The sequence below is a fragment of the Ctenopharyngodon idella genome, chromosome 22, assembly GCF_019924925.1.
Source record: "Ctenopharyngodon idella isolate HZGC_01 chromosome 22, HZGC01, whole genome shotgun sequence".
In the NCBI taxonomy this organism is placed as follows: Eukaryota; Metazoa; Chordata; class Actinopteri; order Cypriniformes; family Xenocyprididae; genus Ctenopharyngodon; species Ctenopharyngodon idella.
In genome coordinates, this window is record NC_067241.1 from 27,845,116 (window position 1) to 27,869,301 (window position 24,186).

Sequence of the window (24,186 nt, forward strand, 5' to 3'; positions counted from 1 at the left end):
AGAGGATGGCTCGATTCAGAACTGCAGACACAAATAAACATGGCATATATGCGAGACAGATGGTTAGATGTTCAGATAAAGGGGTCTGAAAATATTTTTGAAAATATTTCATCTGCAACAACATTGTATGAAGACACTTTTGGCTATTAACTTTTAAATGTATCATAATGCAAAACATGAGGAGAGCTCTTCAAATCAAAGACCCACGACTGGTAGGTCAACATGCTATTTCATTTCTCTCCAATACGGTAGGAAGAATTGTTGAGTAGAAATGAAATGTGGGGTTGTACATGAGGATGATAACTGTGACAAGATTCAACAGCACAGTCCAGTGTTGGTATTTTGTCCCAAAACTTGCCTACTATTCTGCTACACACTCAAAAGTATATAATTTTTCTTCCCAAAAAGATTACATACTTTTTGATCATATTATTATATGTAGGAGAATTGGGATACAGAAACTGTCTTTATAAGTGAGTCATTAAATAATTTACTCCACCGATCATTCAAACACACTGATTTATGATGCTGATTGCATGAGCAGCACGACGAATGCCTGTGATGCTGACGCAGGAGCCGGCCAATAATGAGGTTCTGGCGCAGAACCCTGACATGCTGCACTGCATTTACAACATCAACAGCATCGGAGACTGATACGGAAGAAGAGAAATTGTTGAATAAAGTTATTTTCGTTTGTTTTTGTGCACAAATGTATTCTCGTCGCTTCATAAAATTAAGGTCGAACCACTGTAGTCACATTGACTATTTTAATGATGTCTTTACTACCTTTCAGTGCTTTGCATCTGCCTACATTGACAGCATTTTCTTTAAGAGCTGCTGTGCAGCCAAAATTATATACCAATTATCACTGTAAAGCTGCTTTGACACAATCTGCATTGTAAAAAGCGCTATATAAATAAAGGTGACTTGACTTGACTTGACTTGACTTTCTGGACCTTGAAAGTGATAATTACGTTGCTTTTTATGTGGGATCAGAAAGCTCTCGGATTTCATCAAAAAGATCTTAGTTTGTGTTCCGAAGATGAACGAAGGTCTTACGGGTGTGGAAAGGCATGAGGGTGAGTAATTAATGACAGAATTTTCATTTTTTGGTGAACCCTTTAAAGAACAAACAATTGCATGTCTTTATGAGTAAGTCATTGAATCCTTTACTCAACTGATTTTTAAAAAACATTGACTCATTCAGGAACCAAACACCACTGCTGCTGCTTAAAAAATTTGTTGAATACTCTTTCTGGAACATATTCTACAGAAAAATATCTAAATATTCACTCAAAGCACTATTTAGTTCTCAAGGTAATTTTCATAGAGTCTGTTAAATTGAATTATACTGTATATGAACAGCAATGTCAAACAGCTCCCAACTGGCCAAAAAACATTTCCAGCATGCCAAATTCATGTCATGTGATTTTCCACTCACACTTTTAAAGGAAGACACCTCAACAGTTTTTTTTTCCACATCATATTTCACACATGAAAGATTAGTTTGATGTATGACAGACAGATTTTGACTGACACAGACTGGAAATTCAAGATGTAATGGTTCACAGGGTGCAATCTATCAGGGTTTGCTAACTCAGAAGGAGCATTGGCTGACATGTCTTTAAAGTATTTAATTTTTAACAGTCTTTATTTTTGGTCCAGAGGGGAATTATATAATTCAATACAGCCATGAGCCAGTGAGGGCAAATCCTGAGGGTGACTTTGAAGCTTCAGCTTGAGTTCAAAAACCAAGAGGACTGTTTACTCTGAGATGGCCTGCCAGAGTGTATTTCTCACTTTCCTCCCTCACTCTCTCTCTCTCACACACGCGCACACACTCACACACATACACGCATTCACATGCCAGTAAACATCAAATCCTTTCTAATCACAGATAAGGTGGTCTGGACTCTTTCAGAATGGATTATAAGAACAGACATGTTAAAAGGTCAGTGATACACTAGTACCTCACAAACACACACACTCAATCGAGCAGCAGAGAGAACAAATGTGTCACAGCGCAGAGATTAGAGTCACAGAGATAATGCATGACCTCTAGGAAATATAACTGATGCCTAGCGATTATGGAAATTTAAATAAGGAAAACATGAAATGAGAGCAGTAGTCCATCTGATTTAAACGCACCTCAGAGCCAGAGAGAGAAAGTAAGACACAGGCAGGAAAGAAGCAACCTTATTGTTGATATAGGCAGACATTCTTGACCCTTTGAATTTGAATTTCACCCAATATTAAAATTAGTGATAAAGCGATATTGTCACAGCATGGTTGAAAATAAAGAGGAGTAAAGATCTAAATGCAGCAGTTTTACGTTTATTTTACAAAAACTCAGGAACTAGGAAACAAGAACTGAACAATCAAACAGAACAAAATGATTACCATGTACAGAACTCTAATTATTCAATTATGCCAGTTCTATTCAATTATGCCAATTCTGCCCCAAACTTCACATGTGTAACATGTGAGTCCTGGCCTGAAGACATCTATATGCCAATATTCAGTTAGTCATAGCGCCACCTGCTGGCAACAGGAAATAGCATGCTTTACACTGTAATTCACTCCCAGAAACACATTTCAATATGCCACGGAGTACCAAACATGCTAGAAACATGTTAAATCATGCAACACTTGGCTAAGTGTTATGCAATTAACGCCACAAAACAGGAAGTTGTTTTAACTCTGGCATACAATGTCCAGTCTTCCCCAAACTTCATGTTTTAGAAGAGTCCTACCCTTAACACATCTACATGCACTACTAGCAACATACTAAAATATGCAATTGACTGCTAAACATGCTACAATCATTCTAAAACATGCTAGCAACACTTAGCTGAGTGCTAAAGAATGCTAATATCATCATGAAACAGGAAGTTGTTGTAACTCAAGCATACAATGTCCAATCTGCCTCAAACTTCACATGTTTGATGAGTGCCCTGGCCTGAAGACATCTACACTCCAAAATTTAGTTATAGTCATAGCGCCAACAGCTGGTAGCAGGAAGTGTGGCAAATACAAATGACTGACGTAGTCCTCCTATATTTATATACTTAAATGCATATTGCCCACCGTGCTCTGTTTTCCTAAAGCCACCGAGTGGTGATGGCACAGGTGCGAGGGCCCTTTCATCATTGCTTGCAGCTTTAATTACTATTATTATTATCATTATTCATTTCTTCATTATGAATAATCAACATTTATTATTTTAATTTATTCATTGGCAGTTTTAACACAATTTCACACTGCAGTTCTTTTACAAACCCTTAGGGAAAAACCCTGATCTAAATGATATGAGTAACAAATACATATTATATACATAGATACTGCATTTAAATATAGATATATAAAATAATAATACAGACTAAGAGCCTGTCCACATGGAGAAGTGTTTAGCTGTATATGTAAAAATTTTGTATCGTGTCAGCGTTTCATCCAGACGGATCCGGCATTTTGGGAACCTGAAACCGCTATTTTTTTAAACTGGGTCCCAGAGTGGATAAATCTGAAAACGACACCGACAACGCGTTTTCATGTGTACAGCCAATCCGTATATTTTGTGAAACGATGATGTCATCACCCCACGTCTCGACCCTAGTCAGACACTGCTACGTCAGCACGCAAGGTTTATGCGCATTCTCCAAGCCTTCTGCGTTTTTAGTGTATCTCAGTGGCAGAATTACAGCACCACATACTGGTCTGGCATGTATACTACATCATTTTGAGTCGGTTTCAGTGCTTTCGTGTGTACGCAGATATCTCTTGCGCCATTTTTACAGAATTTTTTTTAGAATGAGGAAAAAAACGTTCGGATAGGGAAAGCTCTGGCTTCATGTGGATGTTGCCTAAGATGCCATTTTCTTTATAACATAACATATCACACATGTTGGATGAGATAAAGCAAAAGAGAACTCTATGACCTCCATCAACAAGTCCATCACTTAACATTTAAGTGCAAAAATGAACTCAAAACCTACCAGACACGTATCAAAAAACTCATCTGACCCCTAACAATAGAACCAATGACAATGCTGCTGGCCCCAGAGTTGATATTGCAAATCTTTTTTTTTTTAAATTAACTACTAATTAATATGTCAATTAGCTGACACTTCTATCCAAATCACCTTGCAGAATTATTATAGGGAGAGTCCCTCTGGAACAACCTGCAGTAAGCATCTTAATCAAGGACATAAAGTCTGATCCACTTTGCATATTATTCATCTATTAGTACATCATCTACATCTAGTCATCTCTAACTTGTGAAAAAGAAGTACACTTTAGCATACTTTTAAAACTTATTACAGAAATAATAATCTTTAAAAGAATATACTTAAGTGTGAACTGAATGTAACATTTTCAGACACTTAAATGCATGTTAATTGCAATTAAATGAAAATGTAGTTTAAATTTATATTAAATGCAATTAGCTGAACTTTAAAGTGATTTTTGATATCATTATATGTAAATTCATTATTACTCATATTGTCTTTAAAATATGGTAAAGTGAACTGCATTTGTGGTAAAATGTCATTTCTACTAAAACGTATATGTCATGTATTGAAATATATTTATAATTACAAATACATATACAATTTACTACATTTAAAATATATTAACTTAAAATGTAATATCAAATAACACTAGTTAAAACCGTAATCAATGTTAGACAACTACTCAAAATAGGTGTACTTTAAATCAAAACAAAAGATTATTAAAACATGGGTCTAACGTGGTCTAAAAGTTTTTAGACCACGAAATCAACAATTTCACCAAAGAAGTGTGTTTTTGGTTGGGAGGGAAAGATAACCTTGCTTCCCAAAGAACCCAGTGGAGCTGAGAGATTTGTGCTCACGCATTACATTGACACGCTCTCAATATTTGTTATTAAAATAACCATAGAAACTGATAGTTTCAATCACCTTTTTATTGGTTAAAAATGGAGAAAATGGAGAATATCTCGTGTTTTTCTGTGGCTGCTCAAGCCCTCAGGATCGGCGCTTATGGTTTTATAAACAAGGCCCAGTTCTATTATACAGATTGTTTGAGACTGAAAGATGGAGCGGTCACAGCGATGATCCCGGTCATGACTCGGAACCGTAGGTTGTGAGTAAAACTGCATCAAATGTCTGTTTTGTTGGCAATAGGCGCCTAAGTGCATATAATGTAAACAACACGAACGTAGTGAATTCATAAATTCATTATTCATCATTCACTATACACTATATTCATTATAGTGATTCAAAAGTTATCCATGGATAATGCGATGGTGTATTGTGTGTGTTTAAATTTAGCTGACCATTGATAGCTTGCAGACGATCTCTACACAAAAGCTGCGCGTGCTTGTGACAGCTCATCACTCTATCTCCGGTATACATTAATGTACAATGGTATTATATTTTGGTATCATAAATGTACCGTGCTACCACCAACTATAAAGATGAATCAGAGGATAAAATCTAATAAACTGTGTGGAAAACATAAATAGCCACCTAATTTTATAATATCTACATCTACAGCCCTTCCAGCTGAAGGATATGTTTGTATTAATGACCAAACAGTCAGAAAGGGTCAGAAAGAGAGAGCTGATGTGAAAGAAAGGGACAGAGACATAGTTAGAGTCAGAGATATGGCCCATGGGTGATATTTTGAGGGACAGGGTAGCATGTGAAGAGCTGTTCATCACACACAGAAACAGAGATGAGAAGAGAAGACACAGCATGTTGAGCCCCTCTCCTGTGTTCACAGGTTCGTAATACACCCATTATCTGGAGTAGAGCTGGGTAAGACTGATAATACAGATGTAAAAATCAGTGTAATAAAATTGTGTAACTGCTTTTTGCCACCAGGAGCTGCATTGTCTCTGCCTGGTGCCTTTAGTGAGGCCACTGGCCAATCAGAAACCTCTATCCCACATGAGGAACAGTCCCAAACAGTTCAGAATTGACACTTCGCAAAGACCCGTCCCCCTTAGTTACTGTTGCTTTGTCCGACAAGCCATGGTGCTGTCATGCCACAGAGTGAAAAATACATCGCGGAGCAAAGAGGACACTGACAACACGTCGACAGACAAGACAGAGCAGGTTACTTATGATATCAAACAAAGTCCCAGCTTTCAAACTGTGTAATTTTTTAAGAAATTCAAACAATAAAAACCGTTTTGTGGCTCTTTAATGTGTCGTGACAGATCACCGATCATCTCTTCCTACTAGTTAAATTATAGCATCAAATAAACATGAGAAGAAATGTTGTTTCAAACGTGGAAAGATGTCAGTACACACCATTTTTCAAGTTCAAGTCTACCGAGGTTAATCTTCTAACTCCTGACTGCTTTGTCAGACAAAATGGCAGATTCGGCGTTATGAATGGTTAGATCGCTTGTCAGTCAAACTCCCGGCAAAGTGCGCTGCCGTTTTGTCGTCTGCCACTATAAATTTTCAAGCTCTTAAAGCAGGATGGATTCTGATAGGCTGTTAGTGTTTTTATGGTTCATTAGCTGGAAAATATAGTTCTGAAAGTGATTGCAATGATACCATTTCTCAGGGCCGTTATCTTTATAGTTGTGATGTGGACTTTGCTGTTCTTTTACAACGATTTTTAATACTATATCTTTATGATTATCATTATAGTTATTGTCCTTGGTGTGAACACGGCTTTAAAAAAAAAAAACCTAGGCTAATCGACAGCATTTAACATATTTAACCGATAATATTCTTTTAAGTCAGTGGTTTTCAACCTTTTCCACTCAAAGGCCCTCAACACAATATTTGAAGGCCTCACCTCCACGTATGCTAAGATATTTCCAGTATTTCTAATGTAACTAGATGTTTTTGATTGATATATTGAGTTTACTAACTATAATTAATTTTGTGATTCCAGTGTACATTCTGTATAGCATTTTAGTTTAGATTAGAGTTAGATTATTTGCATATATTAATAATAATTTATTAATTTCGAAAGGTTTAAGTCATCGGGCCCTATCATACACCCGGCACAATGCAGCGGCAGGTGCGATGCAAGTGTTTTTTGCAAGTTTCAGCCAGACAGTTATCATTTTCACGTCCTGCGCCACGTTGGTTTGCGCCCATTTGTGCGCCCATGGGCATGCTGGTCTGAAAGCGAGGTGTGTTCAGGTGCATTGTTGGCGTGTTGCTATTTTGAGGCAACTGAAATAGACTTCTCTCGAAAGTCAATGGCGCAATATTTTTTTTTAAAGAGCGCGCTACTAATATGCGCCTATAGGCGGTGCTTGTTACACACACAGGGACACACAGCAGCACACAAACATGCCAAATATTAAAAATAAAAGAATTACAATGTAAAAGATTATTATTGTGTGCATAAAGATAAAAATGCTTTGGTGGAATCCAGCTTGTCCAGTAGATGGTCTGCTCGTGCACGAGGTTAAAGCGCGCGAGCAGATTATCTACTGGACAAGCCGGACAATCCGTTTCCTAGAAAAGCGTTCAGTTTTTCCACTTGTAAATAGTGAATCCGCCATGGCGTGAGTGCAACTGGCTTTTAAAGGGAATGGGAGATGAATTGATTTATTGCATGTTACACCCAAAACACACCCATTACTCATTAAGAGAATAGAGACAACCCTTTAAGACCATGCGCGCCGACCATTTTTTCCGTCCTTAAACTAGCAAAAGTGGATTCGGACACGCGTTAAGTGTACTTGCGCCGAGCACTTTAGATCATGCACTTAGATCATTAAAATAGGGCCCTCCTGTGACCGCCTGCTTGAAAACCACCAACACATTCTCACAGCAATTCGTAACTATTTTGCACTTTGCTGAATTGGTGGCTAATAGGTTGCTTGCAATCACGTGGTTCTGGTGACATGGGAAATTAATGTGGAGGGCAAGCAGTGAAAATTAGAATGGAAAAGATGGAGAAAAGCCCGTACTCTGCTGGTTTAGAAAGGTATAAACAGAAAATCACAACATATTTTGGACGTGAACCTTATGTTATTGTAACGATGGGTCAACAGAGTGGGGATCCATTTGCAGCTTTTATTAAGAATAGTAAATACACAGGTAAGGGCAGAGGCAGAGACGTAAACGGGGACAGGCAATGGTCGAGGCAGGCGGCAGACAAACGGTATCAGGAAGCAGGCAGAGATCAGGGCAGGCGGCAAACAAACACAGTCCAGTAAACAGGCAAGGATCAAGGCAGGCGGCAGAGAATCACAAGAGATAAACAGTCCAATCGGTAACGGTATAACAATCCACAGAAAACGCTTAGAAATGATCACCGGGGCAAATCAAGACTTCGCAGTGTGTGTGTGTGTGCGTGCTGCTTAAAGAGTGTGAGTGTGATGTGGTGCAGGTGTGTGTGCAATCAGTCCCAGGAATGAGGGCCTATGGGAAATGTAGTCTGAATGATGATCTCAATATTCCGGTGAAGGCTCCCTCCGGTGGTGCGGGGGAGGAAGTGCGGGAGCCTCACTTGTGACAGAGCCCCCCCCCTGCGAGCGGCTCCAGACGCGAGGAGGCGGACGACGCCGGGGTCTACCACGTGGTCGAGGGGCCGGTCTCTCCGGATGCGTCCTGTGAAACTCTTCTGTGAGTGAGGGGTCCAGGATATCATCCACATCGACCCAGGATCGCTCCTCCGGGCCGTACCCCTCCCAGTCGACCAGGTACTGAAGTCTCCCACCCCGGCGCCTGGAATCGAGTAGTTCTCGAACTTGGTAAGCCTCCTCGCCTTCGATCAGCATGGGTGGGGGGTTGCGGGCCTCGGTTCCCTCCGACTCCCCCCTCGGACCACCAGAGGGTTTCAGCAACGACACATGGAAAGTGGGAGAGACACGGTAGTTAGCAGGTAGGTCTAATCGGAATGACACGGGTGTAATTTGTTTAATAATTTGAAAGGGCCCTACAAACCTGGGACTGAGCTTTCTGCAGGGAAGTCGGAGGCGGAGATCTCGTGTGGATAGCCAGACCCATTGACCCACGGTGTACTCTGGACTGGGACGCCGGTGACGATTGGCCTGTACCTCCTGCCTTCTCACAGCGCGCTGCAGATGGTGATGGGCGAGGTCCCAGGTTTCCTCACTGCGTTGCAGCCACTCTGTCACGGATGGTAGATTGGTGGGTTCGCCGGACCAAGGGAAAAGTGGTGGCTGGTAGCCAAGTACACATTTGAAGGGAGTCACGCCGGTGGCGGTTTTCTGGAGAGAGTTTTGTGCGTATTCCGCCCACATCAGGTAACGACTCCAGTCATTTTGATTTTGTTGGCAGTAAGTGCGTAGGAATCTGGTGAGCTCTTGGTTCATGCGTTCTGTTTGGCCATTGGATTCGGGGTGGTATCCTGATGTGAGACTGACATTGACATTCAGGTGTTTAAAGAAGGCTGCCCATACCCGGGACGTGAACTGTGGCCCTCTGTCTGATACAATGTCCTCTGGTAAGCCGTAAAAACGGAATACATAGTCGCAGAGGGTCTCTGCTGTCTCAAAAGCAGATGGCAGTTTGGGTAGTGGAATGAGTCGACAGGCTTTGGAGAATCGGTCCACAACCGTAAGAATGGTGGTGTGGCCACGGGACACAGGAAGGTCGGTGACGAAGTCAATTGCTATGTGGGACCAGGGACGTTGAGGAATGGGCAGTGGCTGTAACAACCCGGAGGGTACTTGACGGGATGGTTTCGAGGTTTGACAGGCTGTGCAGTTTTTTACCAATTGAGTGGTCTCCGCTAGCATGGTTTCCCACCAGAACCGGTTCTGTAACAGTTGGAAGGTGGCAGTAATACCCGGGTGACCAGACCTGGGAAGAGCATGCACTTGATGCAGTAACTTGTTGCGGAGGGCTTCTGGTACGAACGTGCGATCTGGTGGGCATTCCGGGGGTGGTACCGTCTGTGCGTTGAGTTCGGTGATTTCTGTCATGATGTCCCATTGTACGGGAGCGACCAGAAGTTTGTCGGGGATGATGTTTTCCTCGCTCTTTGTTCTCTCTACCTCCTCCATTTGGCGAGACAGCGCGTCGGCTTTGAGGTTCCTTGAGCCTGGTCGATATGTCACGGTAAACTGAAATCTGGTGAAGAACATGGCCCACCTGGCTTGTCTGGGGTTTAAGCGTTTGGCTGAACGGAGATATTCAAGGTTCTTGTGGTCGGTGAGTATGGTGAATGGATGCTGTGCTCCCTCCAGCCAGTGCCGCCACTCCTCCAACGCTGCCTTCATGGCTAGTAGCTCCCGGTTGCCTACATCGTAGTTTCGTTCTGCTGCTGATAACTTCCTCGAGTAGAATGCACATGGAAACATTTTGGCTGGATTTCCTTGACGTTGTGAGAGTACGGCCCCGATGCCTGTGCTGGATGCGTCAACCTCTACAATGAAGGGGAGCTCTGGATCTGGGTGACGGAGAATGGGAGCAGTGGTGAAACGTTCCTTTAATTCCTGGAAAGCCTGTATCGCCTCATTGGACCAGGTGAGACGGGTGGATTGTCGTTTGGTCATGGAGGTTAGAGGTGCTGCAATGCCACTGAAGTTCCTTATAAACCGCCTGTAGAAATTAGCGAACCCCAGGAATCGTTGCAGCTCTTTCAGAGTTCGTGGTCGTGGCCATTCTAGAACTGCTCTCACCTTGCTGTCGTCCATAGCCACTCCCTCGTGACTGATGACATACCCCAAGAATGACGTGGATGTGCGGTGAAACTCACATTTCTCGGCCTTAGCGTAGAGTTGGTGTTGAATGAGGCGTTGTAGAACAGCCCGGACGTGTTGAATGTGTTCCTCAAACGTGCTGGAGTAGATGAGGATGTCATCTATGTAAACTACGACCCAGCGGTTGAGCATGTCCCGGAAGACATCGTTGATGAAGGACTGGAACACGGAGGGACTGTTGGCCAGCCCAAACGGCATCACAAGGGTCTCGTAGTGGCCAGTGGCGGTGGAAAAGGCAGTTTTCCATTCGTCCCCCTCTCTGATGCGTATCAGATTATAGGCACAGCGAAGATCCAGCTTGGTAAAGTATTTAGCCTGCCGTAACTGCTCTAGAGCTGCTGGAACCAGGGGCAAAGGGTAACGAAATTTAACGGTGATATCATTAAGTCCACGGTAGTCAATGCAGGGTCTGAGACTACCGTCCTTCTTCTTGATAAAGAAGAAGCCTGATGCCGCTGGTGACGTTGAGGGCCGGATGAAACCTTTGGCTAGCTCCTCTTCAATGAATTTTTTCATAGCAGCAGATTCAGGTTGGGATAAAGGGAATATTCTGCCCTTGGGGGGCGTGGTACCTGTTAGCAAGTCAATGGCACAGTCACTGGATCGATGTGGGGGTAACTCGGTGGCTTTGCTTTTGCTGAAAGCGATTGCCAGGTCAGCATACTCGACGGGAATGTGGGACTCGTCGGAATTAACTGTGTGGATTGATACAGCTTGAACTGGTAATGGGGTGACTTGTTTCAGACAAAGTTCATGACAGGATGAGTCCCATTGAATAATCTGTCCCTCCTTCCAGGAAATATGTGGGTTGTGTGTCCTGAGCCACGGGAGACCAAGGATGACTGGGTTGTTGGGTGAGTGGATGACGTAAAATCTGATGGGTTCATGGTGTAATACTCCTACTTGCAGGACAACCTCAGCAGTAATGTGTGCGACCTTCCCCTCTCCGATGGGCCGACCATCTAGCGCCTCCACTGTCAATTGAGAATCACAAGCCGTTAGAGTGATGTTGTGTTCCTGAATGAAAGTATTTGACATGAAGTTGCCTGCAGCCCCAGAGTCTATGAGCGCATGAGTGGGTATGCGCTGGTTGTTCACAGTCACATGTACTGGTATTTTGAAACTGTTAGCTGAATAGTTGGTGGATTGCTGGGAACTCACCGCTTTTGGATTAGAGGGACTTGGCCGGATGGGACAATTGATTTTGATGTGACCGGCTTGGCCGCAGTACAGACACAGGTGGAGTTGTCTTCTTCTTTCTCTTTCTTCTGGGTGTAGCGGTGTATAGCCGAGCTGCATGGGTTCTGGAGTGGGGTTGGTTAAAGTTTGGGAAGTGGCTCCACGGATCGGACGTCGAGAGCGAAGTAAATTATCAATTTGGATGGCCAGCTCTATGAATTCGCTAAGCGTTCTTCCCTCGTCACGGCAGGCTAGCTCGGCTTGAAGTTCTAGGGACAGACCTTTGCGAAACAGCAACTTCAATGTGTCGTCGACCCAATTTGTTTGAGCTGCTAGAGTTCGGAAGGTGAGAGCATACTCAGCAGCGGTGGTTTTGCCCTGGCACAGCGACAGCAGTTGATCTCCAGCGCTCTTACCTCCCGCGGGATGTTCGAAAACCTCTTTGAACTTTCGAAGAAATGCGGAGAATGTGGGAAACGCGGAGCCGTCCTCTCCCCACACCGCCGTGGCCCAATCCAGCGCTTTACCAGACAGCAGCGAGCAAACGAAGGATATCCGACTGGAATCGGAGGGATACAGAGCCGGCTGTTGGTTAACAAAGAGTGAGCATTGAAGCAGAAATCCCTTACATTTAGCTGGATTGCCATCAAACTTCTCTGGGAAGGCGAGTCGTGGATTCACCGCAGGAGCGGGAGTGAAGGCCTGGTTGTCGGGAGCCGCGGGCGGTGAGGCGGCGACCTCGGGAGGCCTGAATCGAAGGCCCTGTAGAGTCTTTACCAGCTCCTCGGTAAGGGAAGTCAGTCGATTCAACTGATGTTGATGAACTGCGAGCTGGTTGGCCTGGGCGGATAGCTCAGTAGAGAGCTGCATGATAGCTGCTGGATCGCTAGTTGGCGAAGTCTTCTGTAACGATGGGTCAACAGAGTGGGGATCCATTTGCAGCTTTTATTAAGAATAGTAAATACACAGGTAAGGGCAGAGGCAGAGACGTAAACGGGGACAGGCAATGGTCGAGGCAGGCGGCAGACAAACGGTATCAGGAAGCAGGCAGAGATCAGGGCAGGCGGCAAACAAACACAGTCCAGTAAACAGGCAAGGATCAAGGCAGGCGGCAGAGAATCACAAGAGATAAACAGTCCAATCGGTAACGGTATAACAATCCACAGAAAACGCTTAGAAATGATCACCGGGGCAAATCAAGACTTCGCAGTGTGTGTGTGTGTGCGTGCTGCTTAAATAGTGTGAGTGTGATGTGGTGCAGGTGTGTGTGCAATCAGTCCCAGGAATGAGGGCCTATGGGAAATGTAGTCTGAATGATGATCTCAATATTCCGGTGAAGGCTCCCTCCGGTGGTGCGGGGGAGGAAGTGCGGGAGCCTCACTTGTGACAGTTATGAAGAGGAGCGATTTTTCTACTGAATTGAAAGACTTGACTGTCATCGAGGAAGTAGATATAGACAATGTGAAGCTGCTGTCATGACGTGTTCAGTTCTAGTCTGGTTTGTTTATATCGCGCTGCCTTTCTGCTAGTGATGTTAAGAGCAATATTTTGATTTTCTGTTGTGATTGTGAAGAATGTTGCCATTGTAGGTCATTTATGATGAATCGAGAATTGCAACAGGAGCTCACATCATCGTTCAGGGAAAAAACTGGATGGTGTAATACAATTTTCGCCTTTTCTACATGTAAAAACACACTAAGGGAAGCAGGTTGAGGTGACGGGGAGACGCCATATAGCAAATCTATGTCACTGATTGAACCCACTGCCTATCACTCAATAAAATGATCACATAGCTGAGTGTTTTTGAAAGTGTTGTATTTTGTTTGATTTAATAATTAACATTACATTTGCGAGTATGACTCTCACTCGGCTTGTGAATGAGCATAACTTGCACGCAGCCAGTTGCAAGTTGTGATGTGGACTTTGCTGTTCTTTTACAACGATTTTTAATACTATATCTTTATGATTATCATTATAGTTATTGTCCTTGGTGTGAACACAGCTTTAAAAAAAAAAACCTAAGCTAATCGACAGCATTTAACATATTTAACTGATAATATTCTTTTAAGTCAGTGGTTTTCAACCTTTTTCACTCGAAGGCCCTCAACACAATATTTGAAGGCCCCACCTCCACGTATGAAACTGTTCACAAGCTTCTATGGGTTTGATTTTGGTTGTCATTTGTTGAAATAAAAAATAAATAAATAAATACAGTGTGTCGGTGTCTGTCATAGACTGTAAAAAAGGGTGTCTGTCCGCTGAATGCCCCTCCGATTCTCCTCCGTGGTCATATGGGAAAGTGAATATTTAAAAGACAACATTAAAACTAAAGTTACATTTACACCCTTCCAACAAAGAAATGCATCTTCTGTCAGCTTGTTGAATACATTTTTTTTATTTGGACATTTTCTACCATATGATGGCTGAAGCAGCAGCGCGTGACACTGTTTTCACGGTAACCAGATCAACATTGTGAACGGAATTCTACAAAACTGAAGTGAAAACACCAAATGATCATGCAATAGGATAAAATATCTTCTCTTCCCTGTAAACGATACCATGAAGAATGTGATTATTTAACCAAGTCAAAACAGAAAAGGTAAGCAGGTATCCATATTCATTCCAGTATCAGCAGATGCAAAACGCTATAAAAGGTGACAACTAGATTTGAGCAACCATAAATGACGCAAAACATAGGAATTTTGAGTTTGTGATAGAATTCCTATATAGAAAAATCACTCCTTGCCTTCCAGCCGCATTTCACGTGCAGCAATGACATCATGTGCAAACAACCTATTGGTATGAATTCATAAGATCTCATTCGTATACGATCTTTTTCAACCCCAGTTTAGGGGCAGGGTTAGGGGTGGTCCTTCATTATGAGATCTTTCTAAAAACCGTACGTTTTTGTATGATTCAAATCATACTAATTCATACGAAACTTCCACCTCATAAAATAGTTACATTTTCCCATGAGATCGGGTTGGAGCCACTGCTTTAAGATGTTTTAGAAAAGCAACTACACAATGGCAACTAACTAGCATACACGCGACCATCAATTTCCATCAAATTCAAACCAACTGCATTATCTCTAATTAGCAAACCCCTCTCAGCAGTTTCTATTATCTTTTCTCCATTTCTCCCTCTGTCTCTTTCTTCAACATCCTCCTCTTTCATTCTTTATCTTTCCCAATCGTGCATTTCTTTCCTTTGCGGAGCACTAATTAACGGAGAGATATTGGACACGGGCCCATGCACTTGCTAATACAACAGGATGAGAGGAGCTGACAGACCGCCCATTTAAAAAAAATCAAGAGTGACCACAGTACTGAAGAAATTAGGTACCAATGGGTGGGTGCGGGAGAACGAAGATGAGAACACTTGAGATGTTGAGGGTATAAAGCTTTGCCCTCTGCGAGAGCAATTATCCATAGCTCATGGGTCGACCCAGTCATCAGTCCTCCCAGCAAATGAAATGGACCTTTCTTCTCCATTCTTCAGCCATCTCTCTGCCTCCTTCTTTCTCTCTGTCCATTTTCACAAAGATCCTTGTTGATTTAAGCCAAATTGATCCCTCCCGGGTTTTAACGCTTGATCAATCTGTTTAAAGTCCAGGGGGATTGATGAGTGAATGTTTATTAGACACCTCCCCCTTGCTTTTCCTCCCCATCCCCCTCAATCCCACTATTATTCATAGGGAATCTCAGAAGTGTAGCACTGATCCGTAATAAGGCAGCATATGGATGAAGCATGTGATTTTCTAGGATCTATACAGTCTTATTGATTTGAATGTGAAAGCAATCCGAGCACTGGATCTTCAGGTTCCGCCTTATCCGTATCATTTTAACCAGATCAAACAGACTAAGGTTTCAACACAGTTCATTCATATTTATAAACAGTATCTGTTATGCATTATATTTAGCGTCAAGGATTGGAACAAACCTCTAACCCAAAGTGTTAAACTCGACCTGTACTGTTGTGGTACCAACATTGTTAGGGTGTTGTATTACTTGATGGTTGGAAAAAAAATACATATATTTTAGGGGTGTAACAGTACATGCATTTGTCCCAAACCGTCATGGTATACTGATGTCACGGTTCGGTGCACACAGTCAGATGACTGAATGCAGTCAGTCACAGGCGATTCACACTCCAATTCAGAAGGGGGCACTTTCGGTAATGCAATGCTGTTTGCTAACCGCCACAACAAGACAAAAGCACAGAAGAAGAACAGATGATCTATGCATAGATATGTTTATGGGCAAATTCCAAACGGAAGGGAGCATCCCTATGCAACTTTGGAGGGAGCAGGACTCTTGCGTCCCGCCATCTACCTTTAAAATGAATTAATCATGAGTATTCGCTGGGTCACATGACCATAAATAATAAAATTACTTCCTCGAAGTGACCATCGCATGTACCCTTTGCTAACGGCCTTGTGGAAGGGCCCTTTGTGAAGGGATTCAGTTGCTCATTTTCATATGGAACACCCCTACAAATGGCATCCCCTTCTTGAAGTGCCCTTGAAGGGTGCAAAAATGCTGTTTGGAATTTGCCCTACATGTAATCTCTCAACCAGTATTTCAACCACGGAAAGACATAAAACAGCTTGAAAATAATATCTCATGTAGCATTACATTTACCTCAGGCAAGTCATTTAGTGTCCACAGCATTTTTTATTTGAGTGTTGATTATTATATCTAAAAATAAATAGCAACTGAATTTAATAGTTTGGGCTCTGTTGTTAATTTATAACCTTTAATATTATAGTAATGTGCAAGAAAGATAGTTTTTTTTATCCTTAAGAATTATAATTATAATTAATTATAATTGAATTTATTTAAAGAGAGACATAATTTGTTCAATAAACCAATGTTTAATAAAAAAAAGAAGAAAAAAGAAGCAATTTTATGTTAAGTTTTCTCTCCAATGCTGTACCAAACCCATACCGAACCGTGACTTCAATACCAAGGTACGTACCAAACCTTCATGTTTGTGTACCGTTACATCCCTAATATATTTACATTGAAGGAAGGACCACAATATAGTGTAATAGAGACTTGGAAGCCTCCTTTATCTTAGACCAGTAAGCAACCACATAGCAACTCCCTGACAATCATTCAGAACACCCTAGCAACCACCCAGAAGATAAATTTTCATAGGATTGCTAATAGAAATACAGTTCAAATTTGGAGCAAATAATAATTATCCAGTAAGATTTGTTTCTTCACAGTTTCATTCCAAAAGTATTATTATTTGAGGTTCTGGTTCCAAATTCTGACAGACTTTCCATTAATCCTGTACACATTCCTTTAATATTTTTCATGTGTGAATGTACCTGATGGCAAATTGTCTAATCAGATCAAAGTCTGAGAAAAACATCCACCCACAACAGCTGTGCAAATATGTAATACAAACAGTAAACCTATTCTATTCTGATGCACTGACAGTGAAGTCCTTTAATTTAAGATCTTTTAAATGGATCACTGCAAGGGAAAAAAAATCAGGCAAATCTTTTTTTTTTTTTTTTTTTTACTTTTTCTTCCCCTGATGTCAGCATAGATGCTGTGTGAACTGCGATGACACCGTAAGAGGATATTAAGACCAACAACAGGCCAAAGGAACGAGATTTAAAACCCAAACTTACATACAGCAGCATAAAAACATAATACAAACTCATAGATGTGCACACACACATCAAACATGCCATATAGACACACACACACAAAATCCATTTTAGAAAAATCCTTTGTCTGCTTGAAAGATACGATACAAAGGCATGGGGGGATAAAGGGACGGATGGATGAATGGTTTAAGGTGGATATAATGCCTGTGAGGACACAAGGATGCTGGCCTACACACACACACAAACACACACACACATTTCACACCATTTGAGCCAGGATCACATTTCAAAAGCTCTCCAAAGCCAACTTTTGGGCAGGACATCAAATAGCTGTTAAGAGCCCCTCCTTAACAAACATGTGAGAGAAAGCTAATAAAGACCATGTTTATGTGACTAAAGAAAACAGTAGCTTCCTTTCATTTCACCTCCTTTTCTTCTTTTATTCATGTGCTCATGTGAGAATCAGTTCACAGGAACATATCTTCGGTCATGCGGTTTGGGCGAGATTCATTTAATCTGACCTACAATGCACTGTGAGTACAAACAAGATCAAGAGGCTTTAGGACAAAAGCTCTTAAAGGAACAGATTTGGGACCATTGTTAAAGGAATGTTCTGGGTTCAATACTAGTTAAGCTCCATCAACAGCTTTTGTGACATACTGTCGATTGCCACAGACAATAATTTAGATTTTTTTTGAAGCAAAAAAGTCTGGAGCAAGGCAATAAAGTGGGATGACATCCGAACCCAGGAGACTAATTCGCTGCTGATTCCTTCGAGATTTTCCTATGGGGTTTTATAATTTGGTTTTTCAATGAATGAGTAAAATAAGGTCCGTGGTAAACATAATTTGATGATACTTTGACGTTTTGTTCTACAATATACACTGCACACACTCACACCCCAAACTGTCTTCACTGTAAAAATATATTTTCATGATATGTTATCAGAACATTTTTTCTTTTTTCAAATCAACTTAGATAATTAATGTGGTTCAGATAACATAATATTGTGATTTTCTGTTGATTAAACTAATTGCCTTCATTGTAGTAACTTGTAATTGTAATAATTTCAATGAACTCAAAATTTTAAGGCAACCAGGTAACTTACTTTTTTAAGTTAAACCAACAATTCATTTTTACAGTGTTATCTAGTTACTTATTAGAAATATACGTTTTCAAAAATGAACATAACTGCTTCAAAATTTGCGTTGTCACTATGGGTGTGTGTAATTTACGTTGTAGAACAAAACGTCAAAGTATAGTCAAGTTATGTTTACTAGAGGCTTTATTTTACTCATAAATTGAAAAACCCATTATAAAACCTCATAGGAAAATCTCAAAGGAAACAGCGGCAAATTAGTCTTCCGGGTTTTGACATCATCCCTGCACCACTCTATAATGCATTAGATAAAATTTAAATCGGCCATAAAATTTAAACATTATACCTTTAAAAATGAGTCTAGTGAGATAAAAATGCTTTCTAACCTTTTGTATTCAGTAGTGATGCATCTAATTTTCGGCAACCAAAAGTATTTGGCCAAAAAAATAAAGAATTTTCGGTTTCAGACGAAATCATATTTGAGGGCTGAAATCATTGACTGAAAAAGTGACGTTTAATTAGCGCTTTAGTGCATCTTGACTGTCAGCATCTATTTTTTTTGCCCACAACATGGATAAGCTACAACAGGTAAACATGTCAGGTGTGTGGATGAAAAAAAATTAAGCTATAATAGCAATATGTAAATTTTGCTTGACTGAAATCCCGAGAGGTATTTCTATGTTTAACTTATCGTTTAATTTACCAGTTGACTTCAAGACACCCTGAACAGCATACTGAGTTCAGTTACCCAGTTAACCAAACATAAAATATCTACAAATATGGTATTTTTATGTTTTAGTACAGTAAAAAATGTACATACAGCACATTTAAACAACTTTATAGCTTAAATAACACACTGTGTATGGCAGAATTAAAAGAAGGATTATAGCACTAGCTTCACATTTCTGCTTTTAAACCCTCCAGACTGCCTTGCTCCATAGACTTCCATTATAAGTGCATTGAGTTCTTACATATTTTATAAACTGATGGACCAAGTCAAAACTATGGTGAAATACAATGGAAAAGCTGTTCATCTCTCAGCAATTAACATAAAAGAATAGCATGGCTAGGTGCGAAAGTGAAAGTTATGCTTGGTTTATTTTTATTTTTTAATTTTTATTATTGGAGAGTGGAAAATGTGACACTTGAGATTTTTTTCCATTAAAACGTAACAAAAAATGCCTGCTAGGCGACCGAAGCGAAACGGTCGAAATTAATGAAATTCATTATTTGTGTTCTCAAATGAACAGCAAATGTCTACCAGTCACAGGAAAAAAAAGAAAAAAAAACAGTCAATGAATGATGTTGACAGACTGGTCAAGCATGGAATCGCTTCTGCTGATAACAGGCAAACACACATTGAGCCAAAATATACACTGCCTTCACCCACTGCATGTCAATCTGAGCGAAACGGAACCAGAAATTATTCTCTTTTTATCGCTACTGCTCTTTCACTCTCTCCCTTACTATTTTTTCAGACACTGTGCGTGTGGTTAGAATCCGTGAGTGAAGCTTGTGGGTCTAGCATTCTAATCCATCTGTATGCATGAATGAGTGACACGCGTTTGTCCATGCACTTAATGCATTGGTGCTCCCTTAGGTAGCAGGAAAACAGCCCAGTCTTCCTGCTGCATGCTGGGATTGGTTAAGAGCTGTAGGGTGTGTGAAACAGGGCGAGAGGGGGTTAACCCAACATCTGTGCCTCTCCAGATCTGATGAAGCTTCAGTGACACAAACATGCTTTATGTGAATCAGAAACCAGTGCTATTATATCTGGAAACCTTTTTATTGCAGCCTGTATGAAATGAAATCTTGCCAAGCAATAACTGTACTGTAACAGGAGAATGATGCGGCAATATCTGTGCAATAGAAGATATTAAAGCAAACAATCAGTTCTCTCAAGTGTAATTCAGTTGTCTAATCAAACGCTGAAAGCAAATGTAAGCATCCTCTATATAAACTGCTCATGTACTCACATCAGCCTTTCTCAGGATGGCTAAGAAAAATGTGCTTAAACATAGAGTACAACACGAATTAAAACAAGCTATTTTAATTGGATAAAAAAAACAACGTTTGAATAAACAATGATCTAACATTCCTTGAGGGGGACTTTATGATTATGCAATTCGTTTGCCAATGCACGTTTTTGCCCAATGCAACATTATTCTAAATAAAGAACATTGAAAAATGCCGGGTTAAAACAACCCAAGTTGGGTTGAAAATGGACAAACCCAGCATTTGGGTAGTTTTAACCCAGCGGTTGGGTTAAATGTTTGCCCAACCTGCTAGGTAGTTTTATTTAACTCAGCTATTGTTTAAAAATGACTGTATTGCTTGCTTAAAATGAACCAGAAATATGTTGGCAATTAACATTTATTAATGTTTAATAAATTAACATTTATTAACAAGTTTAATGAATAATAACTAAACAATAAACATTTATTAAATTGCTTATTAATAAATGTTAACCTTTTGATTATTATTGTTGCCTCTACTAATTAGTGTCTGATTTTTAATTTCCAACTTTCATTTTAAGCCAGCCATGTAGTAATTTTTAAACAATAGTTGGGTTAAATAAAACTGTCCAGCACGTTGGGCAAACATTTAGCCCAACCACTGGGTTAAAACAACCCAATCGCTGGGTTTGTCCATTTTCAACCCAATTTCTCTTGTTTTTAACTCAGCATTTTTTAGAGTGTATTTTGGGAACAAACTATGTTAAAGTTTCTGAATCACACGTTACAGGAGAGAGAATTAGGAAAAGGACATGATAAGAAGAAGTGCAGGTTAAAGTGAGGCAAGGTCTTGCTGTCCGTTTCAGCACCACGCTGAGCGCTGCAGATATAGCGACTGTGATTATGTATAATTTTCCATGGCCAAGGGAAAACGTATATTTCTTACGATTACATAAAAGCCCTTGAGATCACTGTGAGCATGTGTATGAATGTTTTCATTTATCATGTAAGTTGTCAGGTAGACTTTATGTTTATGTCCAGCTGCGAACCCATGAACTCTATCTGACATTCCCTTCAGCGAGTTGAGCGCAATGTCAACATGATGGGCACAAATACATCAGAAAAAAACAAAATGTGTGAGTCAGCCTGCACCGATTACCAGCTTTCTGACCTAATCTTGCACATGGCATTCAGCAAAAATATAAACAGCATCACAGGGTGCAGCAAAAATAAATAAATAAATACAATATTGTTCTATAGTAGTACAGTATAGTACAGGACACTACAGTATAAATAATAGTCTAAAGCACACAGTAAAAAATAGAAACTTTTATTTTAATTATTGATGAAGAAAACCAAGTTAAAATATTGGCAAATAAAACAAAATTTTCTTTTTTGCAAATAAAACAAAATGTTAAATGGTTATAACGTATAAACAATTATGTTAAAATATTATATTCTACACTACAAAGTTTTAGGTAATATTTCATTTTATAGTGTCATTGTTACACGTTACATGTAGTTACTGTAGTAATAACTATAGGTTATGCATAATTACATGCAATTAACCTAAACCAAACCCTCATCCTAACCCTATAGTAAGTACATGTAGTTAATTATTATTACTCAGTACTTACACAGTAACACCGACACCTTAAAATAAAGTGTAATCAAGTTTTAGTATACTTTAGCACAAGGCACAGGTAAATAGCACTGTACATATTGTGTAAACAGTGTAATGTAAAGAGTTAATTTATAGTAGCTATAGTAGGTATTTGGCTATAGTACACAAAAATATTAGTCTTCAGTACAATATAATCTAGTATAGTACCGTAAACATCAGAAGTCATAAGTTTTGTCTGTATACTGTAACGCCACCATGTAAATAAACGGATCATCGTTCGCATGTGGCTACAGTATGCAGTATGGTTTGTTGAACGTAGTAAATAACACAGTCAGTGAGCTTACCGTCTACAGCCATAGTCGGTATAAACGCGTATCTCTCCGTGATGGCTTTAGTAGGTGTCTGCCATGCTCACGGGTGTCCGGTCCGGTAGAAGAGAGAGCCGGTGCTCCTGAACGACACCTCCGAGCGCAAAAGATCTGCTGTGGAGCAGGAGCAATCAGCGCGCGCGTCCACATATAAACCCGAGAGAGAGATGACAGTCATTCAGCTTCTAAAGCCTCGGGCAAGTTTAAACTCCTCCCTCTGCTTTCTCACCTTAGTGCTGAACGCACTCACACAGCGAGCGATTCACTGATTACACAAGTGGCTGTGGAGATGAATGATAGTATGCAGCCAGCGCAATAAAATACGCGTGTTATTTAAACTACATCTAGACAGGCGCGTGCACGAGGAAGTGGGGAACATATGGGCAAACGCATGAGAGGGCGCTTGTCAAAATAAACTTACGCAAAGCACACCATTATGAGACTGCTTATGCCGCGCCCGCACGGGGTGATTAAATAACACTTTCATTAGCAATATATATATATATATATATATATATATATATATAGCCTGTATATATATATAAATATATATATACATACATACATACATACATACATATATAATGTTAATAAGAGAGTGCAAAGAATCTAAGCCATGTATTTACCTCAACAAATTTGTTAAACCTCTAATAATGACATTTAAGGCTGTTGGGACGGATTTCGCGGGAAACTGCACACATGTCATTCCGAGTATCACATCCGTACAGAGGGAAAAGTAGCTCAGTGTAGCGTGAAGCTGAAAGTTTGTTTGTTTGTCACAACGAACGTGAACGAAAAATTATGGATCATTCAAAACGGCAAAACGAGGAATCAACGTTTGTAAAAACAAGCAAAACGTTATTTATCTGACCATCTGCTCTGATAAGATCCATTGATAAGATCCTGTGGCCTGTTGCATGGAGCTAGTTGAACAAACTCTGAGTTTCAGAGTAGGTTTGGAGTTGACAAATCCAGATAAATCCAACCTGGTTTAGATCAGGATCAACTGTTGCACAATGCTCGGTATAAACTTCCTCTGTCAACTCAGGTTTAATCCAGAGTTTGCACCTGAAAGTCTGACGTGCGGCAAACAGCCAATCACACGGAACAAGGAGAACGTCAGTTTGATTCACTTCTCGCGAGAGAGCGGCGCAATTCATGTCGCTTCCGAAGATTAAGAGATCGTTATGAAAAATATGAAATTAAACGCATTTACAAAGCAGGAATAAACACTGATGCAGTGAAAGTTTGAGAAGGCAGCTGAAAGAAAATATCTGACTATATCAATGCATGTGAATCAAACAAATAGACAAAATAATTATAGTTTCACAAATAGCTCAAAAGAATACATGTAAGCTTAATCTGTTTAAAAGCTTTATATATTATGCATGTATTATATTTATTTTAATTTAAAAGCAAAGTTTAATATTGTCAATTAATATAATCGGCCTAATTATATTAATATGTCATGAATTATTCATAATTTTAATTTATTTAATATAAATTTAATGAATAATTAACAGCAAATGTTGAGAAATTTTGTCTCTAAAATGTTTTCACTATAAACTGATTTAATTTTGGAGTGAGTTTACTGATAATTTACTGATGTTATAATTTACTGACGTTATCTTAGATTTTCCCTGTTTAA

General features: G+C 40.2%; 1 protein-coding gene across 1 annotated transcript in view; it reads right to left on the minus strand.

The window, feature by feature from the left end:
* samd10b (sterile alpha motif domain containing 10b) overlaps positions 1–22,803 on the minus strand; it is a 98,991-nt gene extending 76,188 nt beyond the window's left edge. The window contains exon 1 of the mRNA XM_051880749.1: positions 22,515–22,803. Coding sequence (XP_051736709.1) covers positions 22,515–22,527 — 13 coding nt within the window. The 5' untranslated portion in view covers positions 22,528–22,803. The remainder of the gene's footprint in view (positions 1–22,514) is intronic.
* Between the last annotated feature and the right edge of the window lie 1,383 nt (positions 22,804–24,186).